Source organism: Colobus angolensis, unplaced genomic scaffold (genome assembly GCF_000951035.1).
Source record: "Colobus angolensis palliatus isolate OR3802 unplaced genomic scaffold, Cang.pa_1.0 Scaffold52, whole genome shotgun sequence".
NCBI classification, from domain to species: domain Eukaryota; kingdom Metazoa; phylum Chordata; class Mammalia; order Primates; family Cercopithecidae; genus Colobus; species Colobus angolensis.
The window spans coordinates 5,189,767-5,210,868 of record NW_012118710.1 but is presented as its reverse complement, the minus strand read 5'-3'; the positions used below and the strand labels follow the sequence as shown (position 1 = coordinate 5,210,868).

General features: G+C 43.4%; 1 protein-coding gene and 1 pseudogene across 2 annotated transcripts in view; one reads left to right on the top strand and one right to left on the bottom strand.

Moving 5' to 3' along the window:
* ERLIN2 (ER lipid raft associated 2) overlaps window positions 1-14,002 on the top strand; it is an 18,052-nt gene extending 4,050 nt beyond the window's left edge. The window contains 9 exon segments of the mRNA XM_011960717.1: window positions 1,092-1,204; window positions 3,744-3,805; window positions 3,960-4,085; window positions 8,937-9,010; window positions 9,173-9,231; window positions 9,778-9,869; window positions 11,011-11,100; window positions 12,819-12,898; window positions 13,300-14,002. Coding sequence (XP_011816107.1) covers window positions 1,092-1,204; window positions 3,744-3,805; window positions 3,960-4,085; window positions 8,937-9,010; window positions 9,173-9,231; window positions 9,778-9,869; window positions 11,011-11,100; window positions 12,819-12,898; window positions 13,300-13,500 — 897 coding nt within the window. The 3' untranslated portion in view covers window positions 13,501-14,002.
* On the bottom strand, window positions 5,935-7,428 carry LOC105525176 (annotated as a pseudogene). The gene has a single exon (XR_001003865.1). The product of XR_001003865.1 is annotated as a UPF0428 protein CXorf56 homolog pseudogene (transcript).
* Window positions 14,003-21,102: the final 7,100 nt, after the last annotated feature.

The window sequence follows — 21,102 nt, the reverse complement described above, 5'->3', positions numbered from 1 at the left end:
ATGTTTTATATATATATATAATGAGGCTGGGGAGTATTCCTTCAAGATAAAGCCAGAGAAGAACCTGTTTTGAGTATATGGAAGGAAAAGTCGGGGTGTATGCGTGTATGTTTTAAATCACAAACTACCATGTTAGATGGAAAGAAAGCATAGTAATTTTGCTGATTCTTATTTGAATTCAGAAATATGAACATAATTTTTGCAGTGAGTGGGGAGGAGTTGAACTAAGTGAGGGGAGGTGACATCTAAAACAGGAATGAGGTTAGTTGTGGCAGATCTAAAGCCTGGCTAAGTTAGATTCGCCATCTCTGAAGTATGTCCAGCCAAGAAGAATAACAAGATTTTACACTTTACACTGATGCAGGAGAATGTCTTGGGATACCTGCTAGGCATTTTCCCTGTAAGTTTCATGTGCTGTTTACCAGGCTTTGTGGCGTTCAAAGTGCATTCAGGTACATTGTCTCATTTGAGTCTTGTAGTAATCCTGAGAATGGGCTGGGCAGCTGTTAGGGTCTGAGACAGGTTAAGTAAGTAATCTGCTGTTTCAAAACTAGTACAGTAGCCCTCCCCCTTATCCACTATTTCACTTTCCACAGGCTCAGTTACCCACCATAAACCATGGTCTGAAAACAGGTGACTAGAGTACAATAAGATATTTTGAGAAAGAGACCATCTTCAAATAACTTTTACGACGGTATATTGTTATAATTGTTCTATTTTATTATTGTTGATCACTTACTGTATCTAATTTATAAATTGAACTTTATCATAGATATGTGCTATAGGGTTTGGTACTCTCCCCAGTTTCAAGCATCCACTGGGGGTCTTGGTACATATCCCCCTGAGGATAGACAGTGCCTACCATAAATAGAAGAGGTAGAAGCAAGCATAAGTCTTAAGGCGCCCAATCCAGTGTCGTCTTCACTAAACCATTATTACTCAGCTTGTTCGTGTGGTGGTTTACTTACAGCTGGGGCAGGGGCCTTTGCTTGGCTTAGCAACCCTGTGAGGAAGGAGGATTAGGTGGGGTAATCATGTTTAATGAAGGCAATGCTCAACCCAAATGGTTATTCCAGGACAAAGGCATTTAGGATTCTGAAACGTAAGTTACTTTGTCACTGCCCATCTCTAGCACTTTATGTTTCCTTTGTTTCCAGACCACACTCCAGACAGATGAGGTGAAGAACGTACCTTGTGGGACTAGGTAAGGTACCCAGAATAAAGCTTTTAAGCCCAAATAAGTCAGAGAAAAGGCTATCTGGCTGGCTGCAGGAAGAGACAGTGAAAAGGGAGGCACCCTTTCTTGGTTAATTCCCTGTCTCGTAGCGCCCTATATTGATTTGACTAGGTGGTGGAGTGCAGTAGAGGAAATCACAGAAGGTTCAGGAGGGGCTAGAATGCCGTATGTAATAAGGAGTTTGCACTTATTCTATTATAAGTGAGGATTGGCCAGGCGCAGTGGCTCACACCTGTAATCCTAGCACTTTGGGAGGCCGAGGCAGGCAGATCACGAGGTCAGGAGATCGAGACCATCCTAGCCAACATGGTGAAACCCCGTCTCCACTAAAATACAAACATTTAGCCAGGTGTGGTGGTACACACATGTAGTCCCAGCTACTAGGGAGGCTGAGGCAGGGGAATCACTTGAACCTGGGAGGCAGAGATTGCAGTGAGCCAAGATCATGCAGTTGTACTCCAGCCTGGCGATAGAGCAAGACTCCATCTTTTAAAAAAAAAAAAAAACAAGAAGTGAGGATCACTAGTCACAAAAACAAAGACATGGAATCAACCCAAATGCCCATCAACGATAGACAGGATAAAGAAAATGTGATACATATACACTATGGAATACTATGCAGCCATAAAAGGGAACAAGATCATGTCCTTTGCAGGGACATGGATGGAGCTGGAAGCCATTATCCTCAGCAAACTAACGCAGGAACAGAAAACCAAACACCACATGTTCTCACTTATAAGTGGGAGCTGAATGATGAGAACACATAGACACATGGAGGGGAACAACACACACTGGGGCCTGTCAGTGGATAGGAGGTGGAGAGAGGGAGAGCATCAGGAAGAATAGCTAATGGATACTGAGCTTAATACTTAGGTAATGGGATGATCTGAGCAGCAAACCACCATGGCACACATTTACCTGTGTAACAAACCTGCACATCCTGCACATGTACCTGTGAACTTAAACGTAGGAAAAAAAAATAAAATTTTAATGTTAAAAACAAAAAAAGAAGTGAGGACGCACAAAGGTTTTTAGCAGATAAATGACCTGATACAAGAAGATAACTTTTGCATAACTAAGGAGAATGTCATAAAGTTAGGGGAGACCTTCAGAGCAAAGAGATCCGAAGAGAACACTACTACAGCGGTCCCACTGGAAAGCAAAGAGAGTTTAAACTGGGATAGAGTAACAAAGAATACCACAGAGAAACACTCTGACAAATCCGGAATTGGAACATCCCACAAGATCGCAGGCCTGATCTCTTCACAAAGTGGTCATATTTAGAGGGATGCTGGATTGAACGGAGACTTACAAGAGACATAAACAGAAGCAAGGGTGAGCGTTGATTAAAACCTGGTTCAAAATTAACAGCTATAAAAGATACAACGGGAACTGTGTGAGTCTACTCAGGCTGCCATGACAGAGGACCACACACCAAGGGACTAAAATAATAGATACTGTCTCACCATTCTGAAGGCCCAAAGTCCAAGATCAGGGTAATAGCAGGGGTAGTTTTGGTGAGACCTCTCTTCCTGGCTTGCAGGTGACCACCTTTTTGTCATGTCCTCACAAGGCCTTTCCTCTGTGTAAGCAAGAAGAGAGAAAAAGGTCTCTGGTGGATACCAGACCTGCTGGATCAAGCCCACCCTTATAACCTGTTTAACCTTAATTACCTTCTTAAAGGTCTAATCTCCAAATACAGTCACATTGGGGGTTAGGTCTTCAACATATGAATCTGGGGGCGAGGTATACACAGGTCAGTCCATAACACAAACTGTTAGGGAAATCTGAATAGGGACTGGGTATTAGGTGATATTACAGAATTACTGCTAATTTTCTTAGTCTTGGGAATGATATAATGAGTGTGTAGGAGAATGATCATTTTAGACCGTGCTCGCCAAAGTAAAGGAATAAAGTATCCTAACTGCAGCTTATTTTGAAATGTTCAGAAAAAAAAAAAAAGGTCAATAAATAAGGTAAAATGTTATCAGTGTTGAATTCAGGTGTCTGGATATGGATGTTAGTTGTACTATTCTTTCAGCTTCTCTATGTTTGAAATCTTTTTATAATAAATATTTGAGGGCAAAGGGAGTGTGACACTAAAGTAATAGTGAAGACAGTTTAAGAAACATTGACCATAACATTCCATAGTAACCTTGTAAGTTCTAAAAACTTCACCTTGACCCTCCTTAGTCTTTTCTGTGCAACTGATTAATCAAAAAGCATTGCTGATTCCAAAGATACGAGTTACTCTTTCATACTGTTCCCCAAAAGTCTCACTCGTGTCTTTGTAGAGATGTTCCTAGGCAGTGTGATTTCTCAGGAGAGTATGTTGTTGCCATGAGCCCTGCAGAACCTCCTGTTTGGAGATCCAAGCTGCCTTACAACCTCCCGTGAACTCTTCTACTCCTTTTCTGCCAAGCCCACATCTTACACCATCACCCTGGGGGACTGCACCATATCCCAGAGCTTCCCAGTGACTTCTTGTCCATTCTCCCTCCAATAGTGGTGGTGTGATGATCTACTTTGACAGAATTGAAGTGGTGAACTTCCTGGTCCCGAACGCAGGTACGTCTTAACAGTTTATTCCCACCACCAGCTCACTTTCCCCAGCATGCCACTCCCGTGTCTGTTGTAGCACCTCGGAAAAGGAGAGCTGCTGTGTCTGAGGACATTTTGAGTCTTGCCTTTTCTTATGCCAAGCCCTCTCCTTCCCCCTCAGTGTATGATATAGTGAAGAACTATACTGCCGACTATGACAAGGCCCTCATCTTCAACAAGATCCACCACGAACTGAACCAGTTCTGCAGTGTGCACACACTTCAAGAGGTCTACATTGAGCTGTTTGGTAAGAAAGTCTCTCTTGAGCGTGCCATGCTTAAGCAGGGTTCCTGGAACCCCATGTGTCTCCACTGCCTAATGCCTGGCTGTCTGCAGGGTGTGATGGGCACTTAGGGACAGGAAATGTTAAAGAATCTCATGCTCAGGAGCTGGTCACAAAGGAGTTCCTGGAGAGTGCTGATGGCAACGCAACAAGATCCTTAGAGGGCTGGAGCTTTGGGCACAGGGATCATAGTGGAGTAGAGTATTCACTTCTGGCCTCAATCAGACGCTGGAGTGGAAATGTGTTTCCACTGTCCCTAAACTGTCATTCAGTAATGAAGACAAGATCCATTCTAGAAGAACTGCAGAGATTTTCCAGCCCAGCATCCTCATTTTAAGATGAGGGTACCGTGACCCAAAGCGAGAAAGTCGCAGAGCCAGGTGCCAGTAAGTAGTGGAGCTGAAACAGGAGCCTTCCTCTCCTGGCTCTTCAGCATTCCTCTCACCATACCACACTGAATGGAGGGCCCCCAGGAATGGATGATGAAAAAGACATGATTCATAATTCTAGAAGTAAGATGAGAACCATAGTTCCTTCTAGTTCCCAGAACCTTTGTGATTATTATTTTTTTACTCTGTGCCTGTAGCTACAAATAGAAAAACACTTTAAACAAAAAGACTCCACGTGCCTAAGTAGATATGTTTTGTCCTTTTTACCTTTTTCAAACTGAAGGCAACCTGACTTAGCAGCAAAGGAAGGACACAGTTGGGTAACTGTTACAACTTGTTTGCAGTCAAGTATTCTGTTTAAACTCACTGCCAGAAATTCTCTAATAGCCAATGCCAAAAGTAAATGAATTTTTAACCAATAGTATAACTGTTCTTGACACTAGGACTGGAAAATGATTTTTCCCAGGAATCTTCATAAAAGGGACCCTGAGCGAGAACATTTTTCATAGCAGACAGGAGGAATCATCCACATCGCCAACAATCATAATTAAGCAAACCACCTTTTGCACCATTTAAGATTTAGGAAATCATCCAAATTACTTTTAATGTTTCTGCAGTAGAAAATGAATCTAAATTCATTTTACAGGGTTTGTAGTCTTTTATCGGTTTGGGATTCAGTGTGCTTCTAAGAAAAAGTTGGTAAATTTGCCATTGATTTTTTTTTTAACCTCAAACTAATGGAATTGTATAAAATATTAATTCTCTCTAGCCATTGTCTTAGGGCTTGTGCCATTACATGAACATTTCAAAGCACTGAAACAAAAGACAAAGGATCCCCAATGTCCCTGAAGAGAAAATTAAAATACAAAGTTGTTTTTCATTAGAAAACTTACTTTCTTACAGCTAAACTTGGTAGCTTAGTGAAGTACAGCTGCTTGTATGGAGAAGCTGGGGAAATATATTTGCTTTGAAACTTTTATTTTTACATCTCAGTCTTGCTAGCAGGCACTACTTGGCTTAGAATCTGTCATATCTATAAAGGAGGAGCTCATGTTTCTAGTTCTGGCCCTTCAACTCAGAAGGTTCTTCTGTACTTTCCTTCTCTCAGGACTCTCATAGCCCAGACTTTAAACATGAAGCTGCATAATTTTCATCACTTCTTACTCTGTCACATCCTCTTTGCCCATGTTATTAAAGTATTATCTAATACTTACTCAGAAGTTTACCTGAAGAACCTCTTTGTGTGTTCTTAGTAATACAACTTTTTTTCCTGTCCCAACACCTTTTAATACAGTTGGATAAAAACATGGATACAAACACGTGGATATAGGTATCACTGAAGCAGTCTGACATAAAATAATACCTATATATACAACACTCCTCTGCAAATAGCAAATGTAAAGTAAAAGATACCCAATAGATCATTTTGTTTACTTCACTATCATTTATTTATTAATCTATAACATCTCCCTCCCATGTGTCCATGCAAGGAAGCAGTACTAGCTGTCCGACTAGAGGGTAGCTCCCTTGGGTTACCTATTGAGACCCCATTTTCATTCGTATCTCAGCTGTCCTACCCCCTCACTGCAATCTGGCTTTTCCTTCTTTGAGTATAAAGTCTGACATGGGATGGCTCACCTATAGCTTCAGTGTGTGAAGTAAAGAAAGCAGATTCTGGCTTTTAATGGGTCTCCTCTGATAGAAAGATTCAAACCACAGCCAATTCCAAGAACCCTTCTAAGAACAGAGACAGAGTCACTTCAAAGGATCTGACTTGCTATACCTAAATATAATTCATGCTGCTTTTCTCTATGATACACCATAATATTTTGTCCAAAAATCCTGAAACATTAACTTTGAAGAAAGAATAAAACCAGCCACTTTAGAGACTGGAGACACTCAAGCACTGATCTATTCATAAAGTTTCTACACAGCTGAATAAGTTTGCATCAAATGGACAAAAAAATAGTACAGAAAACCTAAATAGAGAAAATAGAAAAAAAAAGAAAAATATCGAGAAAATTCATCTCCTAGAAAGCAGGTCAAATGCACTCAGTTAAAAGACCTCACTGCATGTAGGAGAATCAGTGGGAAACAACATAAAGCCTTCTGCTAATACATAAATAGGAACCAGTCTATGTAATCAAGAAATTACTTTGTCTCCTGATCTAAATGCTTGCCTCCAGTCTAGGGCTCAGAAAAAAGCCTGGTTATTTGAACTGGTTGTCAATCAAGGTCCCCTTCATTTTCGCTTTCTTGGCTTCCCGTTCAGCCAGCTCTTGCAGTCGTCTCTTGCTCATGCCTTTGCGCTCCAGCTGTTTTTCAATCACTTTGGCATTCTGTGCATACGAGTCAGCAACTTCCCTAGCCTCAATTTCCTCTTCCTCTTCATCAATGGTAGACACAGTGACAGAACTGAACTTGCCCATGTCTTTGGTCCGTTTGGTCATCATCACCTTCTTAGGAGGCTCTTGTTTCTGAGTATATATGTTCGTTTTCCCAAAGCCCTGGCCAAACTTGACTACTGTTCCATCCACAATGAAGGTAACGGGAGCATTCTTCGGCTGGAATTGGTAGAAGAGCGGCAGTCCACACTTTGCACATTTCTTTCTGTACTGTCGTTCAGTGCCTCCAGGTCTCCGCAGATACGTGGTCTCTTCATCTTCTATGTTACAAAACTTATGGGCATGTTTGGCAGCATCAATCACACGGGACCGGTCCCGGGGCCTCATAGGCAATTTCTCTAACTGACAGTCCAGCACTAGGACCATCTGGCCGCACAAACAGTAGTACACATGGAGGGGCTTCTCACCGTCGTTGTATTCCTCCCGGTCCCGAGTGTCAGAGCAGACTACTGACCGAGACACTACTTTCGGCATGGTTTCCAGGAGCAACCTGAAAACGCTACGCCAAGAAGAGGGTCGCGCCGAAATGACGTCACGAGCGCGCCGTTCGCCTTTTCCCTGCGGCTACGTTAATAATATAACTTAAATGGCATTTATCAACATTTCCATAACATATGAACATCAGTATTACTAAAACACCTTGAAAAGTATTTCTTTCACATTTTCCCGGTTAGCTACTAGCCCAGGGCCACAGGCTTCCACCTTGACTGAGATAAAATTTGGTCTGATGAATGACGTTATTAGCTTATGGAGGACACGGGCCATTTAAAGTTTGGTATTCTACTTAAAATTACTTAAAATGTGAAATGTAATATTTAGTTCTAGTTGTTAAATTGGTTGACCCCTAGCAGGTGGGAGGTGCCGACTTGATGGCATTTCTCCTTCGATGCTCAGGCTTGTGAGAGCACATCCTATATGTAGAAACGTTACCGTCCCTTGTTTACTGATAGTACTGTCTTAAAGTCCTAACAATCAAGGCCCGCCAATTAAACAAGCTTGTTATTTTTGCTACTAGCCAGCTTCCATGGGCCTCCATTTTGGCATCAGTAAAAGGACGGAGACTTTCTCTTCTTCAGAGGCTATTGAGCACAGGTGACCACAAAAGGACCACTTAAAGCAGATGGCAGCTGACAGCGAAGGAGAGATGCGGTGTACAAGTCCCAGCCTGATTTCACTTGGTCTTTTTCTCTAAGCCCCTCTGGGATCTTATCGAGGATCTCATGGACAGAAGGCAAGGAAGGGGATTCTAAAACCTGAGAAGCCCAGGCCAGAGAAGGCAGCTTCGGTGCTGCTTTTCTGAGATTGCAGCTGGAAAGGAAGGCAGGGGGAGAGTCAGTTACAGCTGTTCCTACATTTGTCTGTGAAACAACTCATGTGGATTCCAGACAAAGAAATCAGGACCAACGCAAACAGCACATCAAAAGCCTGGGGCTCGTTTCCAGAACTGTACATTTTAATTTTCCCTTCCTGTTGTTTGATGGAGTTCCTAATAGAAACAGTCTTCCTTGGGGCTCTCCTTGATGTCAAAGTCTATTTTTCTTTTAGAAACTTCTAAAATTACTAGATTTAATGTGCTCAGCTCTTTCCACAAAACCTAAATAACCATTCCACCTTCCTTCTTCATGGAAACTGAACCTTCCTTCTCTTTTGCTAGCTGTTGTCTAGGGAAAGGCTGCTGCCTCACGCAAGAAATGTGCTAGAATTGTTTGTTCTTTTTTTTTTTTTTCTTTTTAAGCTCTCACCCGCTGTAGGGCATGGTTAGTATTTTCAGAACAAAGGTTGAGTTTTATCTTGAGGCACAGAAATAGAATGCCCTTGCGTTCGCCATGTAGAGGGCTGCCTGCGTAGGCTGCTTCAGAAGTTGGGCAGGGGATCTTTAGATTTGTGGGCTTTGATAAGCACACTCCCTTGGGAGGGTACATTCTTGAGCTGGTGATTGAGCTCGCACTTTACCCTCATCCTGCCCTCCCTCATCTAGAAAGTGTAACAACTCCTTTTTCTCTGTCTTTTCTTTATTCCAGATCAGATTGATGAAAATCTCAAACTGGCTTTGCAACAGGACCTGACCTCCATGGCCCCTGGGCTGGTCATTCAAGTAAGCATTGCTGCATGGGAGCAGCCCCTCTCTCTCTGACACTGCATCCCTTCTCCCAAGGAATGTCCTTTTTGTGCAGGAAGATCAAGGCCCAGTGGGAACTGCGTGTGTCCCCTCACTACCCTCACTTTCCCATCAGCTGCTGTTTTAATCTCTCTCCAGGCTGTGCGGGTAACAAAGCCCAACATACCAGAGGCAATCCGCAGAAACTACGAGTTGATGTGAGTATACCTTCCACCTGGGCTGTGACCACCACTGACTCCCACCTCCCACCTCATCCCATCCCAGAGGTAACTGAAGCTGCCAGGCTTCTCAGTTATCCCCTTGCTGGAGGATTTGCCACAGCCCACTGCACTGTAAGATTGGGCAGGCACGTCAGGGCCACCACTGGGGCTCCCTGCCTGTGATTGAGAACAGCAGGATAAGCCCTGTAGAGCAGCGATGTTTTGAAAAGGGCCAAGGGGCCTTGTTTGTGTTCAGTGACTCATGCCCAAGGGGTAGACAGGAGCAAGAGACCAGTAAGTGGACAGGCAGGTGTATTTTACTAAATTATGTTTTATTTCCCACAAATGAGTTACTTGGGAGGAGAAGAGCTATGTTACTGTCAGCTTTTACAGATCAGCTTTTACCTGGGCCATGGAACAGCCTTCCAGGAGGAGTAGGAAATGGGAGTTTGCCTCTCTTCAGCAGAAGAATTCGACTTCTCCTGGGGACAATGAAGCTCCTGAGTTTTCCATAGCTGCCTCACAGCTTTTTTTCCTCTTCAGGGAAAGCGAGAAGACAAAGCTTCTTATTGCAGCCCAGAAACAGAAGGTGGTGGAAAAGGAAGCAGAGACAGAGCGGAAGAAGGCGCTCATTGGTCTGAATGTGGTTCTGTGATCCCCCTTTCCAGGCAGAAGGGCTGGGGGTGGTGGGAAGATGCAAGGAGGCTGAGGCCTGGTGAGACCCCATGGTCCTCCAAACCACTTCCATAGTGCAGGAGTGGCAGGTGGACTCCCAGAAACAAAGTTGAAATTGTCAGATCATGGCCAAGGGTAATGAGTTTTGAGTTCCCACTTATCTCTTAAATGAAAGAAGCCCCGCCTATTTTTTTTTTTTTTTTTTTTTTGAGATGGAGTCTTGCTCTGTCACCCAGGCTAGAGTGCAATGGCATGATCTCAGCTCACTGCAGCCTCCACCTCCCAGGTTCAAGTGATTCTCCTGCCTCAGCCTCCTGAGTAGCTGGAATTATAGGTGCATGCCAGCATGCCTGGCTAATTTTTGTATTTTTAGTAGAGATGGGGTTTCACCATGTTGGCCAAGCTGGCCTCGAACACCTGACCTCATGATCTGCCCACCTTGGCCTCCCAAAGTGCTGGGATTACAGATGTGAGCCACTGCGCCCAGGCTGTTAATTCTTCATAATAATGGCTAACACTTAATTAAGCACTTACTGTGAGCCACATACTTTTCTAACCACTTAATATGTGGGTCAAGTCAACCCTCACAACCACTGTGTGAGGTAGGTACTGTATTATCCTTAACCTCGTTTTATCAAACCGAAGCACAGAGGGGTAAAATACTGTGCCCAAGGGCGTATGGCAAGTAAGGGGTGCAACTGGGGTTCAAACCAAGGACACTGGCTCTAGAAGCTATGGTCTTAGCCACTGCGCTGTATTATCAGCAACCAACCTGAGCTCTGTCTACAGTGAAGGGCCAGGCAGAACCCTGCTAGAGTACTCCATTCTTATAGAATATTCCTTTGGAGAAGTTCCCTTGTGAAGTTAGGGCTCATGCTTCCTGTGTTGGGCCCAGGTCTCCTCGGTTACTGTCTCACGCCAATGGAAGGGGGCTGTGCTCACTGGCACATCCCACTCTGCCCATGTGTGCCCTCACAGCTGCCCTCTGGGGGCTCTCCAGCCACGCTGGCCCACCAGGACACTCAGCTCGGATGAAAGGTGAAATTAGTCAAACTCTGAAATGCCAGAACCCTAAGTCTTTCCTCACTGTCATTTATGCAGAGGCAGAAAAAGTGGCGCAGGTTGCTGAGATCACCTACGGGCAGAAGGTGATGGAGAAGGAGACTGAGAAGAAGATTTCAGAAATTGAAGGTAAGCAGAAGTGGCTGTCATGCCTGAGTCCTCCTCAGACCACACCCTGGGGCCAGTGGGTGGGGGAGCCACTGCCTTTGCCTTTTAACTGTGCTCAAGGATGTCATGATCTCCGCACAACAGCAGCTTTTCCCCATGCAGAGATTTGAATTTTGAGGCGACTCTGGCCAGGCTAGCATCTGTTTTCTACTTCAGAGAGCATTTGTTCATTCAGCAAATGTGGCTTGAATACCAGTATGTGCCCAGCATTTTGTTAGGCATGAGAAAAAGGAAGTCCCGTAGACCTGCTGTCTTGGAGTTCCCAGGCTAGCGGGGCCTTGGAGCGGTGGGAGTGTACTCTCAGCAGTTGGCTCTCCCCACTGCCTTAGCTTTTTCTGCTCCAAAGTTGGTCGGCACCATGGTTTTGGGCTCCAAGTCTGTTCTCCAGTTCTATGCAGATATTAAGCCAGGTTTGAAGAAGATAGATTTTCAGCACCTGTCAGACAGGAGCTGGCAAGAAAGGTTTTCTTTGCTGGCTTTTCTGAATATCATTCACCTTCTGTTCCTGCTCCTAAACCTGCACCTCCTTCCCACTGCCCACCTCTTCTTGGGGTGGCTTATTTCAAGCAAATTCCTAGGCAAAACTGGGACCTCAAGGCCCAGCTTCAGGCTACAAAGTGTTATGTCTAATTATACTCATTATTGGGCCTGTCAGGCTTTGCAGGGGCCCATAGAGGAGCCAGTTAGGATTTCACAGATCAGTGGCTCCTCATTAGGGAGCTCTTAGCAAAGCAACACGTTTTTATTTCTCACAAATACATGTCATCAAGTGCTCAGGCCAGCTGAGGGGGCCCCATGGCAGCCAGAACCCTGGCTGGACTGAGGCTCCTTCCATGAGGGGTCACACTGAGGGCACGCAGTGAGAACCCACCCACAGACTGACCTTTCTCCCAGACATGTTGCTACATATATTACTCACATGAGGCTGGCCCATTCCCAAGGCAAGGAGGTAAATATCAAAAATTTTCTATCAGCTTGACAGAAAGCTAGTCTCAGAGCTGATTAGGGAAGAGTATGGCTTACACAGTGGAATTAAATAGGTCTTAATCCAAACACGTGTTGGTCTGGACCATGGCATGTAATTCTCTCTCAGAATCACGCCAGCTTAATCACTGTTAATTAGGACCTTTTTGAAATGATTGATGGAAATGAAAGGGAATTGAAGTTGGAGAGGGACTAAACTATGTTATGTTCATGGCATTCAGTTTTAGGGTGGATCCACCTCTGGCCGTACTTAGAACCACCTTTGAGCTTTCCTGCTTTTGCTGTGTAGCATAAGAGTGGAGAGCTCTGGCCTAGAGCTTGAGGCAGGGTCCCACTGCTGTGCTTCACAGACATGGATCTCCAAAAGAAGTAAGACAGGAAGCGCTTCTGGCTAACACTGCTTTCTTCCATAGAGCTGTCAACATGTATGTTTGGGCCATAGCCACAGACTTGCTGCCCCTGTCAAAGGGAGATGCTTTCAAAACACTTTTTCATCTTAGTTGATCCTTACAACAACTTGTACAATAGGGGAAAATGCATATAAAACAGAGGAAAAAGCAGTCTCCCTCAGGTCACAGAGGCAATCTGGGTGAAGTTCCAGGGACCAGAACAGAGTCTTCCCATAGCCTCTGCACTTCCTGCAAAGAACTCAGTTTTAGCACTTCACCAAGTTCACAGCACTCCTTCCCCCTCAGATGCTGCATTTCTGGCCCGGGAGAAGGCAAAGGCGGATGCTGAGTGCTACACTGCTATGAAAATAGCCGAAGCCAATAAGGTAAAGACCCCGCACAGCCTGCTAAAGAGGAGTCTGGGTCTGGGTCTGTATTGTGGGAGAGTTTCCAGTGTTGAGTGCCTACCACCACCCAAAGCCCTTCATGGCCAGAACTGAGGACACCTGTGCTGTGTGGTGCAAGTACTTTCCTTCTCCTTGGACATGGCTTGATAGAAGTTTAGTTTAATTTTGTGTTAAACATGGAAACTTTTAACTTTTGCAACTCTGCTCCAAGATCTGAGATGACTGTCTCTTACAGAAATGTAACAATGAGACCACAAAAAGTAGGTAGGGGCATAAATATTTGACAGAGAACCTCGTCATAGGAAAATTGAAGGGGCACCACCCCCGTCTTCTCTAACATGGTTCCACCTAAGTCTTCCATACTTTTTTTTTTTAAACAGCTGAAGCTAACCCCTGAATATCTTCAGCTGATGAAGTACAAGGCCATTGCTTCCAACAGCAAGATTTACTTTGGCAAAGACATTCCTAACATGTTCATGGACTCTGCGGGCAGTGTGAGCAAGCAGTTTGAGGGGCTAGCTGACAAGCTAAGCTTTGGCTTAGAAGATGAGCCCTTGGAGACGGCCACTAAGGAGAATTGAAAAAAACTTGATACAACTGCAAATGACACTTAAGCAGATCTTTATTTTTTAAGATGAATCAGAATGTTCCTGCCTCCCCCACTACCTTCTCTGTCTTCCAATTACTGTGGTGAAAAAGAAGAAATGAACTTAAATCTACTCCCTTTCCAGGGAAGGGAGGGTGGGGACTGATGGGGGGTTTTATTTCAGGTAAGCAGTTTATATGACTTCCAATAAGATTTGTAAACCATGGGCTTGACCTTTGACCTCTAGACACTAATTTTATCCTTTGAGGCTGGCTTAATTAGGGATGCTATCATTAAGGAGGGGGAGAAATGTAGAGTGTTACCTCCAACTGATTTGATTTCCCTTATTTGGGAAAATGCAGTCCAGCATTCTCACCTCTGCCTCCGAGGTGGGAGATGTCTGTGGGTGAGGCTCAGCAACTGAGCAAATATGTGCCATGAGTTTGCCAGTAGAGCTGTGAAGAAACAGCTGCAGAGAACGTTCGACCTTCCTGGCATTCTTGTCCGCAAGTGTGTGAGTTATTTTAGAGGCGTGCTTTCTTGAGCCCTCATAAGGAAGTACTGGTGCTAGGTTTTGCAAGATTTTGTATACACTTTGCTCCTTGCCCTAGGGCTCAGAGTGGTGGTTTCTGACTACATTTCTAGAGTCAGAGCTGGATCACCACCACTCAATTATTTCTGCATCTTTTCACCTATCCTGTGATTTTTTTTCTTCTCAAAAATTCCGTTCATTAGTTCCACTCAGTATCAAGAAGACAGGGACAAATAACTCAGGTGTCTTAACAGCTGCTGGAGTGGGATCCTTGTTATCTCTCAGCCACTGCAGGACCTGCCTGACAGGCTATGTGTGCACCTCGAGATGAAGTGTCTTTCTATTGTTGTAGAGATTCTGCAATGAAGAGGTCTGACACCATGTGTACAGGAGGAGGAACGATCAGTCAAGAGATGTCCTGGTCTTAATGCCTGTGGCTTGTGCTGGGAGTGGGTCTGACTTCGTGATAAAAGGACTCTGTTCACTAAGTAGCCTGTGTTTTTAAATCCAGGGCTGCAGGCAGCAACACAAGTCAGGCTGAACATTCAGTCTCCAGAGACAGCTGTGTGGAGCAAGTCAGAGTTCATGCCCAAGTCCCCGGGTTGGAATAGCTGTGCCAAAATCCATTCAAAGGGTTTTCTTTTTCATTACTAGGTCAGAACATTTTGAGTCGCCCTGGGAGATTCAGGATGGGGAGAGCAAATTTGAACAAAAAGTTTTTCTTATATCCTGAGATTGAGGGGCTGAGGGTGTCCAACCTGTATAGCCCATGGGTTGTGTCTAGAATTAAGTGGAGGGCAGCTATATGGAGTTAACTTGCAAGCATATTGGTGCCCTCCATGACCACCTCTGGCTTAGGACTCAGCCCTGTTATGAGCTGACCGCCCCCCCCGCCCCACACCACCTCCTGTACCCCTCTTCCCTAGGTGAATCTATGAATGGTCCTTTCTGGCAGCAGTCCCTGCCTTCTTTTTGGGCCCATGCCTAGACTTCTGGTTTAAGGGATGGTCCCAGAGCTTGGGCCAGCTTGCTCAGGAGTTTTGGGAGCATTGGGCCTGCCTAGAAAGATACAGTGTTAGCTCCCCTTACTTCAAAGTTGCCCTTCTCTATTCTGACCTCTGGGACTTCATGTCCCGGGCACAGTTCTTGCAGGCAACAAAATGTGCCTGGGAGTGATGGATTTTAATGTGCTCCAGAGTCCTTTCAGAAGGTGGTCATTTCCCTTGGCCGGGTGTGGTGGCTCACGCCTGTAATCCCAGCACTTTGGGAGGCCAAGGCAGGCGGATCACCTGAGGTTAGGAGTTCGAGACCACCCTGGCCAACATGCAAAACCCCATCTCTACAAAAAATAGAAATATTAGCTGGGCTTGGTGGCAGGCACCTGTAATCCCAGCTACTTGGGAGGCTGAGGCAGGAGAATTGCTTGAATGCAGGAGGCAGAGGTTGCAGTGAGCCAAGATCAGCCACTGCACTCCAGTCTGGGCAACAGAGCGAGACTCCGCCTCAAAAAAAAAAAAAAAAAAAAGGCCGAGACGGGCAGATCACGAGGTCAGGAGATCGAGACCATCCTGGCTAACATGGTGAAACTCCGTCTCTACTAAAAAATACAAAAAACTAGCCGGGCGCGGTGGCGGGCGCCTGTAGTCCCAGCTACTCGGGAGGCTGAGGCAGGAGAATTGCTTGAATGCAGGAGGCAGAGGTTGCAGTGAGCCAAGATCACGCCACTCCAGTCTGGGCAACAGAGCGAGACTCCGCCTCAAAAAAAAAAAAAAAAAAAAGGTGGTCATTTCCCAAGACCAGCATAGGGAGTATCCGTTTAAAATACATCCATCTTCCTCCCATTTCTGTGCTATTAATCACTTATTAGAGCAACATGACATGCCCAGCATCCCCACTTCCCAAAAATGTCTACTCCTTCTACCCTGAGCTCTTGTTGCCTAGGCCTCAGAAAACACCAATTCACCACAGTAGAACCGGGAGCAGGGATAGTTCAGCTTCTCTGAATAGCACACTTTGCTCAGGTCTTAACTTGAGGGCCTCTCCGGTACTAACATCCTGCGATAGCTTGTCCCATGACCACAGAACAGCCTCAGTAGAGTCAAGTCCTGCTGCAGCTGCCCCGCCCCAAGTTTCTATTATTTCCTCTTTAAACAAAAAATATGTTATCCTACACATTAGTGTCATTCCAATGGTTGTCTCTTATCTGTCTAAATAGCAAAATCATGGAAATCAGCTGTTTTCTTTACATAGGACAACTAACCCACCTGTCTGTATAACTTTGTTTTTAACTCTTACTAGAAAATCTAATCTTAAAACATTTGAATTCTAAACATGTAAAATGTGACAGCCTGCAATTTTGTAGACAGTGAAGTCATGGCTGCTATTTATAAATGGAACATCTATCAAAATAAGTAACTGTTTATAAAATTCAGTTTTTGTAGGATTTTCCAAGGAGAAATCACCTTGGTTGAATGTTTCTCACTCATTAAACTTTGCAGAAGTGATTCATATTCAGTACTGTTTTTAATCACTTTTTAAAATACAAGGACCGAATGTTTGCAAGGAAACCAAAGTTTATTAATAATTTTTATATAAGTAAAATAAAATAGATGTAGAGGGATCTGTGATCACATAAAAAGGGAGGGTTACTGAAAGAATTTTAGCAATATATTGATTCAGGAAAAGGAGCTGTTTTATAAATGATCATTCACTGTTCCTGTGGTTCTATGTATCTTTCAAAACTGATACCTTTACTATTTAAAGAGAGTAAATAGTGAAAGTAAGATGGTCATACTTACCGACTTTATCTATTCAAGTTTGATGGAGATAAACTATATCTTGGCTAGTGGCTACTGTGTCTGTGAATGTAACCAGTACTTCTTTAAGCTCTATTCAGTAGGGTTCTAGCCACTGCTTTTTTGTTGTTTCTAGCCACTGTTTTTTTTTTCCTTGTTTCCTTATAAAAGAGGTAATAACCAATCATTTTGTGTTTGTATTTCTGCCTGTGTGTAGACTGATGATTAAATAGTCAAACTACTTCTACTTTCAAAGAGCCCCAAGGGCTTAATGACCCCATTTGTAACTGAGAAATGATTCTTGTTTTAGTAATCATTCTATAAATGATACTGCTGGATTGATTGCCTTAGGTTGAAAGCTGGAGGAATTGTTTTGGACAATACTAACAGTCCCATGTGAATTTATGTCTTAGTGTTATTTGCAGTCTTGCTAAGTAAAATGAGTCTTTGTATCTACTTTTTTACTAAAGTGAAATTTAGCAATAGCTAATATTAGGTGATATAAAGAAATAAAACATCCCCAACTAGTGAGTTAAGTACAAGATCTCTCTAAAAATATACTCAGATGAAAGTCTGTCCCCATTATCAATACAGAATTTGTGAACATGGCATAATTCTTGGTAGGTGCTATAGAGATTTATCATTTTAAACAATTCACACACCACTGCAATTCAGCTCCAAAGGACAAAGATATTTTCAAGTGAACTAAAACTCATTTTGTTATCAGTTCAGTGGACGAACTCCCAGTCTTTAGTCTGGAAAGCTGCCCAGCTTAGGGTAGCCAGATAAAACACAAGACACCTAGTTAAATATGAATTTCAACAACGTACAATTTTTAGTATAGGTATTATATGTCCTAAACACTGCATGAGACATACTCATACCAAAGAATTTGTTGCTTATGTGAAATTCATATTTAATACTCTCGTACTTTATCTGTTGATCTCAATCCACAAGAACCAGCTCAGGCTTTCTCAGGTTTTTTTAACGGGGCTCCCAAGCTTTTTCTATTGGTTTGAGAGCCTGCTACACAAATAATATGATCTTAACAATTGAATAGGTACATTAAGAGTGTAGTTACTGGAGTTAGACTGCCAAAGTTCAAATCACTGCTCCACTACTTCTTAGGTGTGTGGTCTTGAATAAGTTTTTTGACCTCTCTAAGCTTCAGTTTCTTCATTAATAAAATGAGTGGCTTATATGAAATAATGCATACGAAGGGCTTTCACACTGTACCTTGCATGTATATATTCAAAAACAACTTATTTTCAATTTGGAGAAATGGGCTAAAAAACACACAGCTATTAAATGGGAACCACTAAGTAGAAAGCCAAACACATGTGAAAAAAAAAATGGAATAAGATTACAAATAGGATAGCACATAGAAGAAGGGAATGACATTGCAATGCAGCAAACACAGTATTGAGGATACACACTTCTACAAAAATGTGTAGAAAATGACCTGGTTTAAAGAAAGAAAAGAAGCCGGGTGCAGTGGCTCACACCTGTAATCCCAACACTTTGGGAGGCTGAGGCGGGTGGATCACCTGAGGTCAGGAGTTCCAGACCAGCCTGACCAACATAGAGAAACCCCATCTCTACTAAAAATACAAAATTAACTGGGCATGGTGGCGCCTGCCTGAAGTCCCAGCTACTTGTGAGGCTGGGGCAGGAGAATCACTTGAACCTGGGAGGTGGAGGTTGCAGTGAGCCAAGATGACAGCACTGCACTCCAGCCTGGCAACAAGAGCAAAACTGTCTCAAAAAAAGAAAAGAACCTGATTTGGCCCTGTTGAGAGGAATTGTCCAGTTCTGGGCTCCAATTTTAAAAAGGAAAAAAATTTGAAGAAGCTAGCAAGAAAATATTAAAACCAAAAAGAAAAAAAAAAGAAATAAAGCTCATAGGTTGATCCCAGAAAAGGCAGAAGGGACATTTAATGACTTCACGATTATAAAAGTTACATAATGGTAGCTAAAAAGAGGAAATTTGCTTGAATAAAGGAGGATTTTTAAAGAATTTACTTAAGATTAGGCTTGCTAAGGCTGGGTGCGGTGGCTCACACCTGTAATCCCAGCTCTTTGAGAGGCCGAGGTGGGCGGATCACGAGGTCAGGAGATTGAGACTATCCTGGCCAACATGGTGAAACCCCATCTCTACTAAAAATACAAAACAAATTAGCTGGGCGTGGTGGTGTGTGCTTGTAATCCCAGCTACTTGGGAGGCTGAGGTAGGAGAATAGCTTGAACCAGGGAGTCGGAGGTTGCAGTGAGCCAAGATCGTGCCACCGCACTCCAGCCTGGCGACAGAGCAAGACTCCATCTCAAAAAAAAACAAAACAAGATCAGGCTTGCTAAACTTTCACATGGGGAGGAGTAGTTACCTGCAAATAGAAAATAAATATTCTTCTCTGATGGTCTTCAGAAATGTGCAGACTCTGTGCTGTTTGGGATGGTTTAAATGTCATTCTTTCTGTATGAAACCTCCCTAAGTCTTCCCTAGGTGTAGGGTTCTACTATCTATATAGATATTTCAAAGGCCAGATGTGATGGCATGTTTGCCAAGGGCTTGCTGTCATGGGCTACTCTACCTGAATTCATTTAAAGTGGGATGGGACATGGGCATTATTTCTCCATTTCTCTTTAGAGCTAAGTAACCAGGCAACAGCAATTTTCTATTTTACTTTTTTATCCCCCCAAAAGAATCACAGTAGGCTCAGAAGGAAATAATTTTTAAATCCATATATGTTTTTCTCATAATTTGGTTTTATTCTAGACTATGAGGGTGTTTTAAAAGCTTGATGGCATTGATGGTGAATAAGTATACTAGATTTTAGATTGTTGATAACATCTGTTTCTCTGGGCATTTGCCTTTTTAATCTTTCTCTTTTCCTCTTTATCCTTGCAAATTATTGGAGCAATTTAAAGACAATTACTGGTGATGAAATGATATTGGACTTGTATTTTTCAAGGATTAGGTTGTAGGGGAGGATGAAAGGTTAACTTGGATGGTTGATGTCCCAGGAGGAGGAAGAGAAGAAACTAAAAAAGAAAATAAGGAAAAAACGGGAAAAAGTGAAATGAAATTAATTCAAAAGTACAACTAAAAAGAAATTGGAATGTGAAACGACCATGGGACTGGGGGCACCATGATCTTTTTGTCACCATTTCTATTTTCATAAGATCACAGAATGTCAGAGATGAAAAGCATATTGGAAGTAAATTGGCAATAAAGCCTGTCTTACTCAGCCTGGTCTCTCTTAGGGTTCCTTTACAGAGTAATGCCTCAATAAATGTTCACTGAATGAATAAGGGGCTGGGAGGATGACCTTGCCTTGTAATTCAAGAAGAGAGGCCCTTTGGCAGGGCACAGTGGCCCACGACTGTAATCCCAGCACTTTGGGAGGCTGAGGCGGGTGGATCATGAGGTCAGGAGTTCAAGACCAGCCTGCCCAACATAGCAAAACCCCATCTCTACTAAAAATACAAAAATTAGCCAGGTGTGGTGGTGGGCACCTGTAGTCCCAGCTACTCGGGAGGCTGAGGCAGAAGAAAGGCGTGAAACCGGGAGGCAGAGGTTGCAGTGAGCCGAGATCGCGCCACTGCACTACAGCTTGAGCAACACAGCAAGACTTCATCTCAAAAAATAAATAAATAAATAAATAAAAAGAATAGAGGTCCAATCTAGTAAATGAAGCTACAACTACTTGTCATAGTGACCTAATACCTGGATTATACATTCCCTAGATCTGTGAGGTATTTATGGTTTTAAAATGTTTTCCAAATAGCGCATCATTTGAAGTGTTTCATCTCACCCAGTCTTTCCTCTACACATCCCGTCACTGTGATCCCCTGTCCTCCCCATCACTCACTGCTGACTCGCTCCTTCCCACCTGTGTCTCTATAGCAAGCATCTATTATGCTCATACCACAAAGCGCCATTCTGGTCATTTTAAATTTTTTGTCATTTTGGTTGGAGTGCAAATGTATCAAGTCCAGAGACATTTTATTTGAACACAACTACTCCTAATGTCGGCAGTCCTAGTTTGAAGATAATCCAGTTAATGTCTACCAGGGTAAATGACCAGAGTCTTCCCAAAAAGAAGTCCCTTATTTTAAGGACCTGAGGTTCTGCCTATTGTGATTTTCCCAGAGCAGAAGATGTGAAATTCTATCTCTGTTCCTGGGAGTCTGGTGAAAACATGTGAGAGGAGAGAGTAAGAATATTGCCCCTTCTTCACATCTACAGCCATCTGATCTTTGACAAACCTGA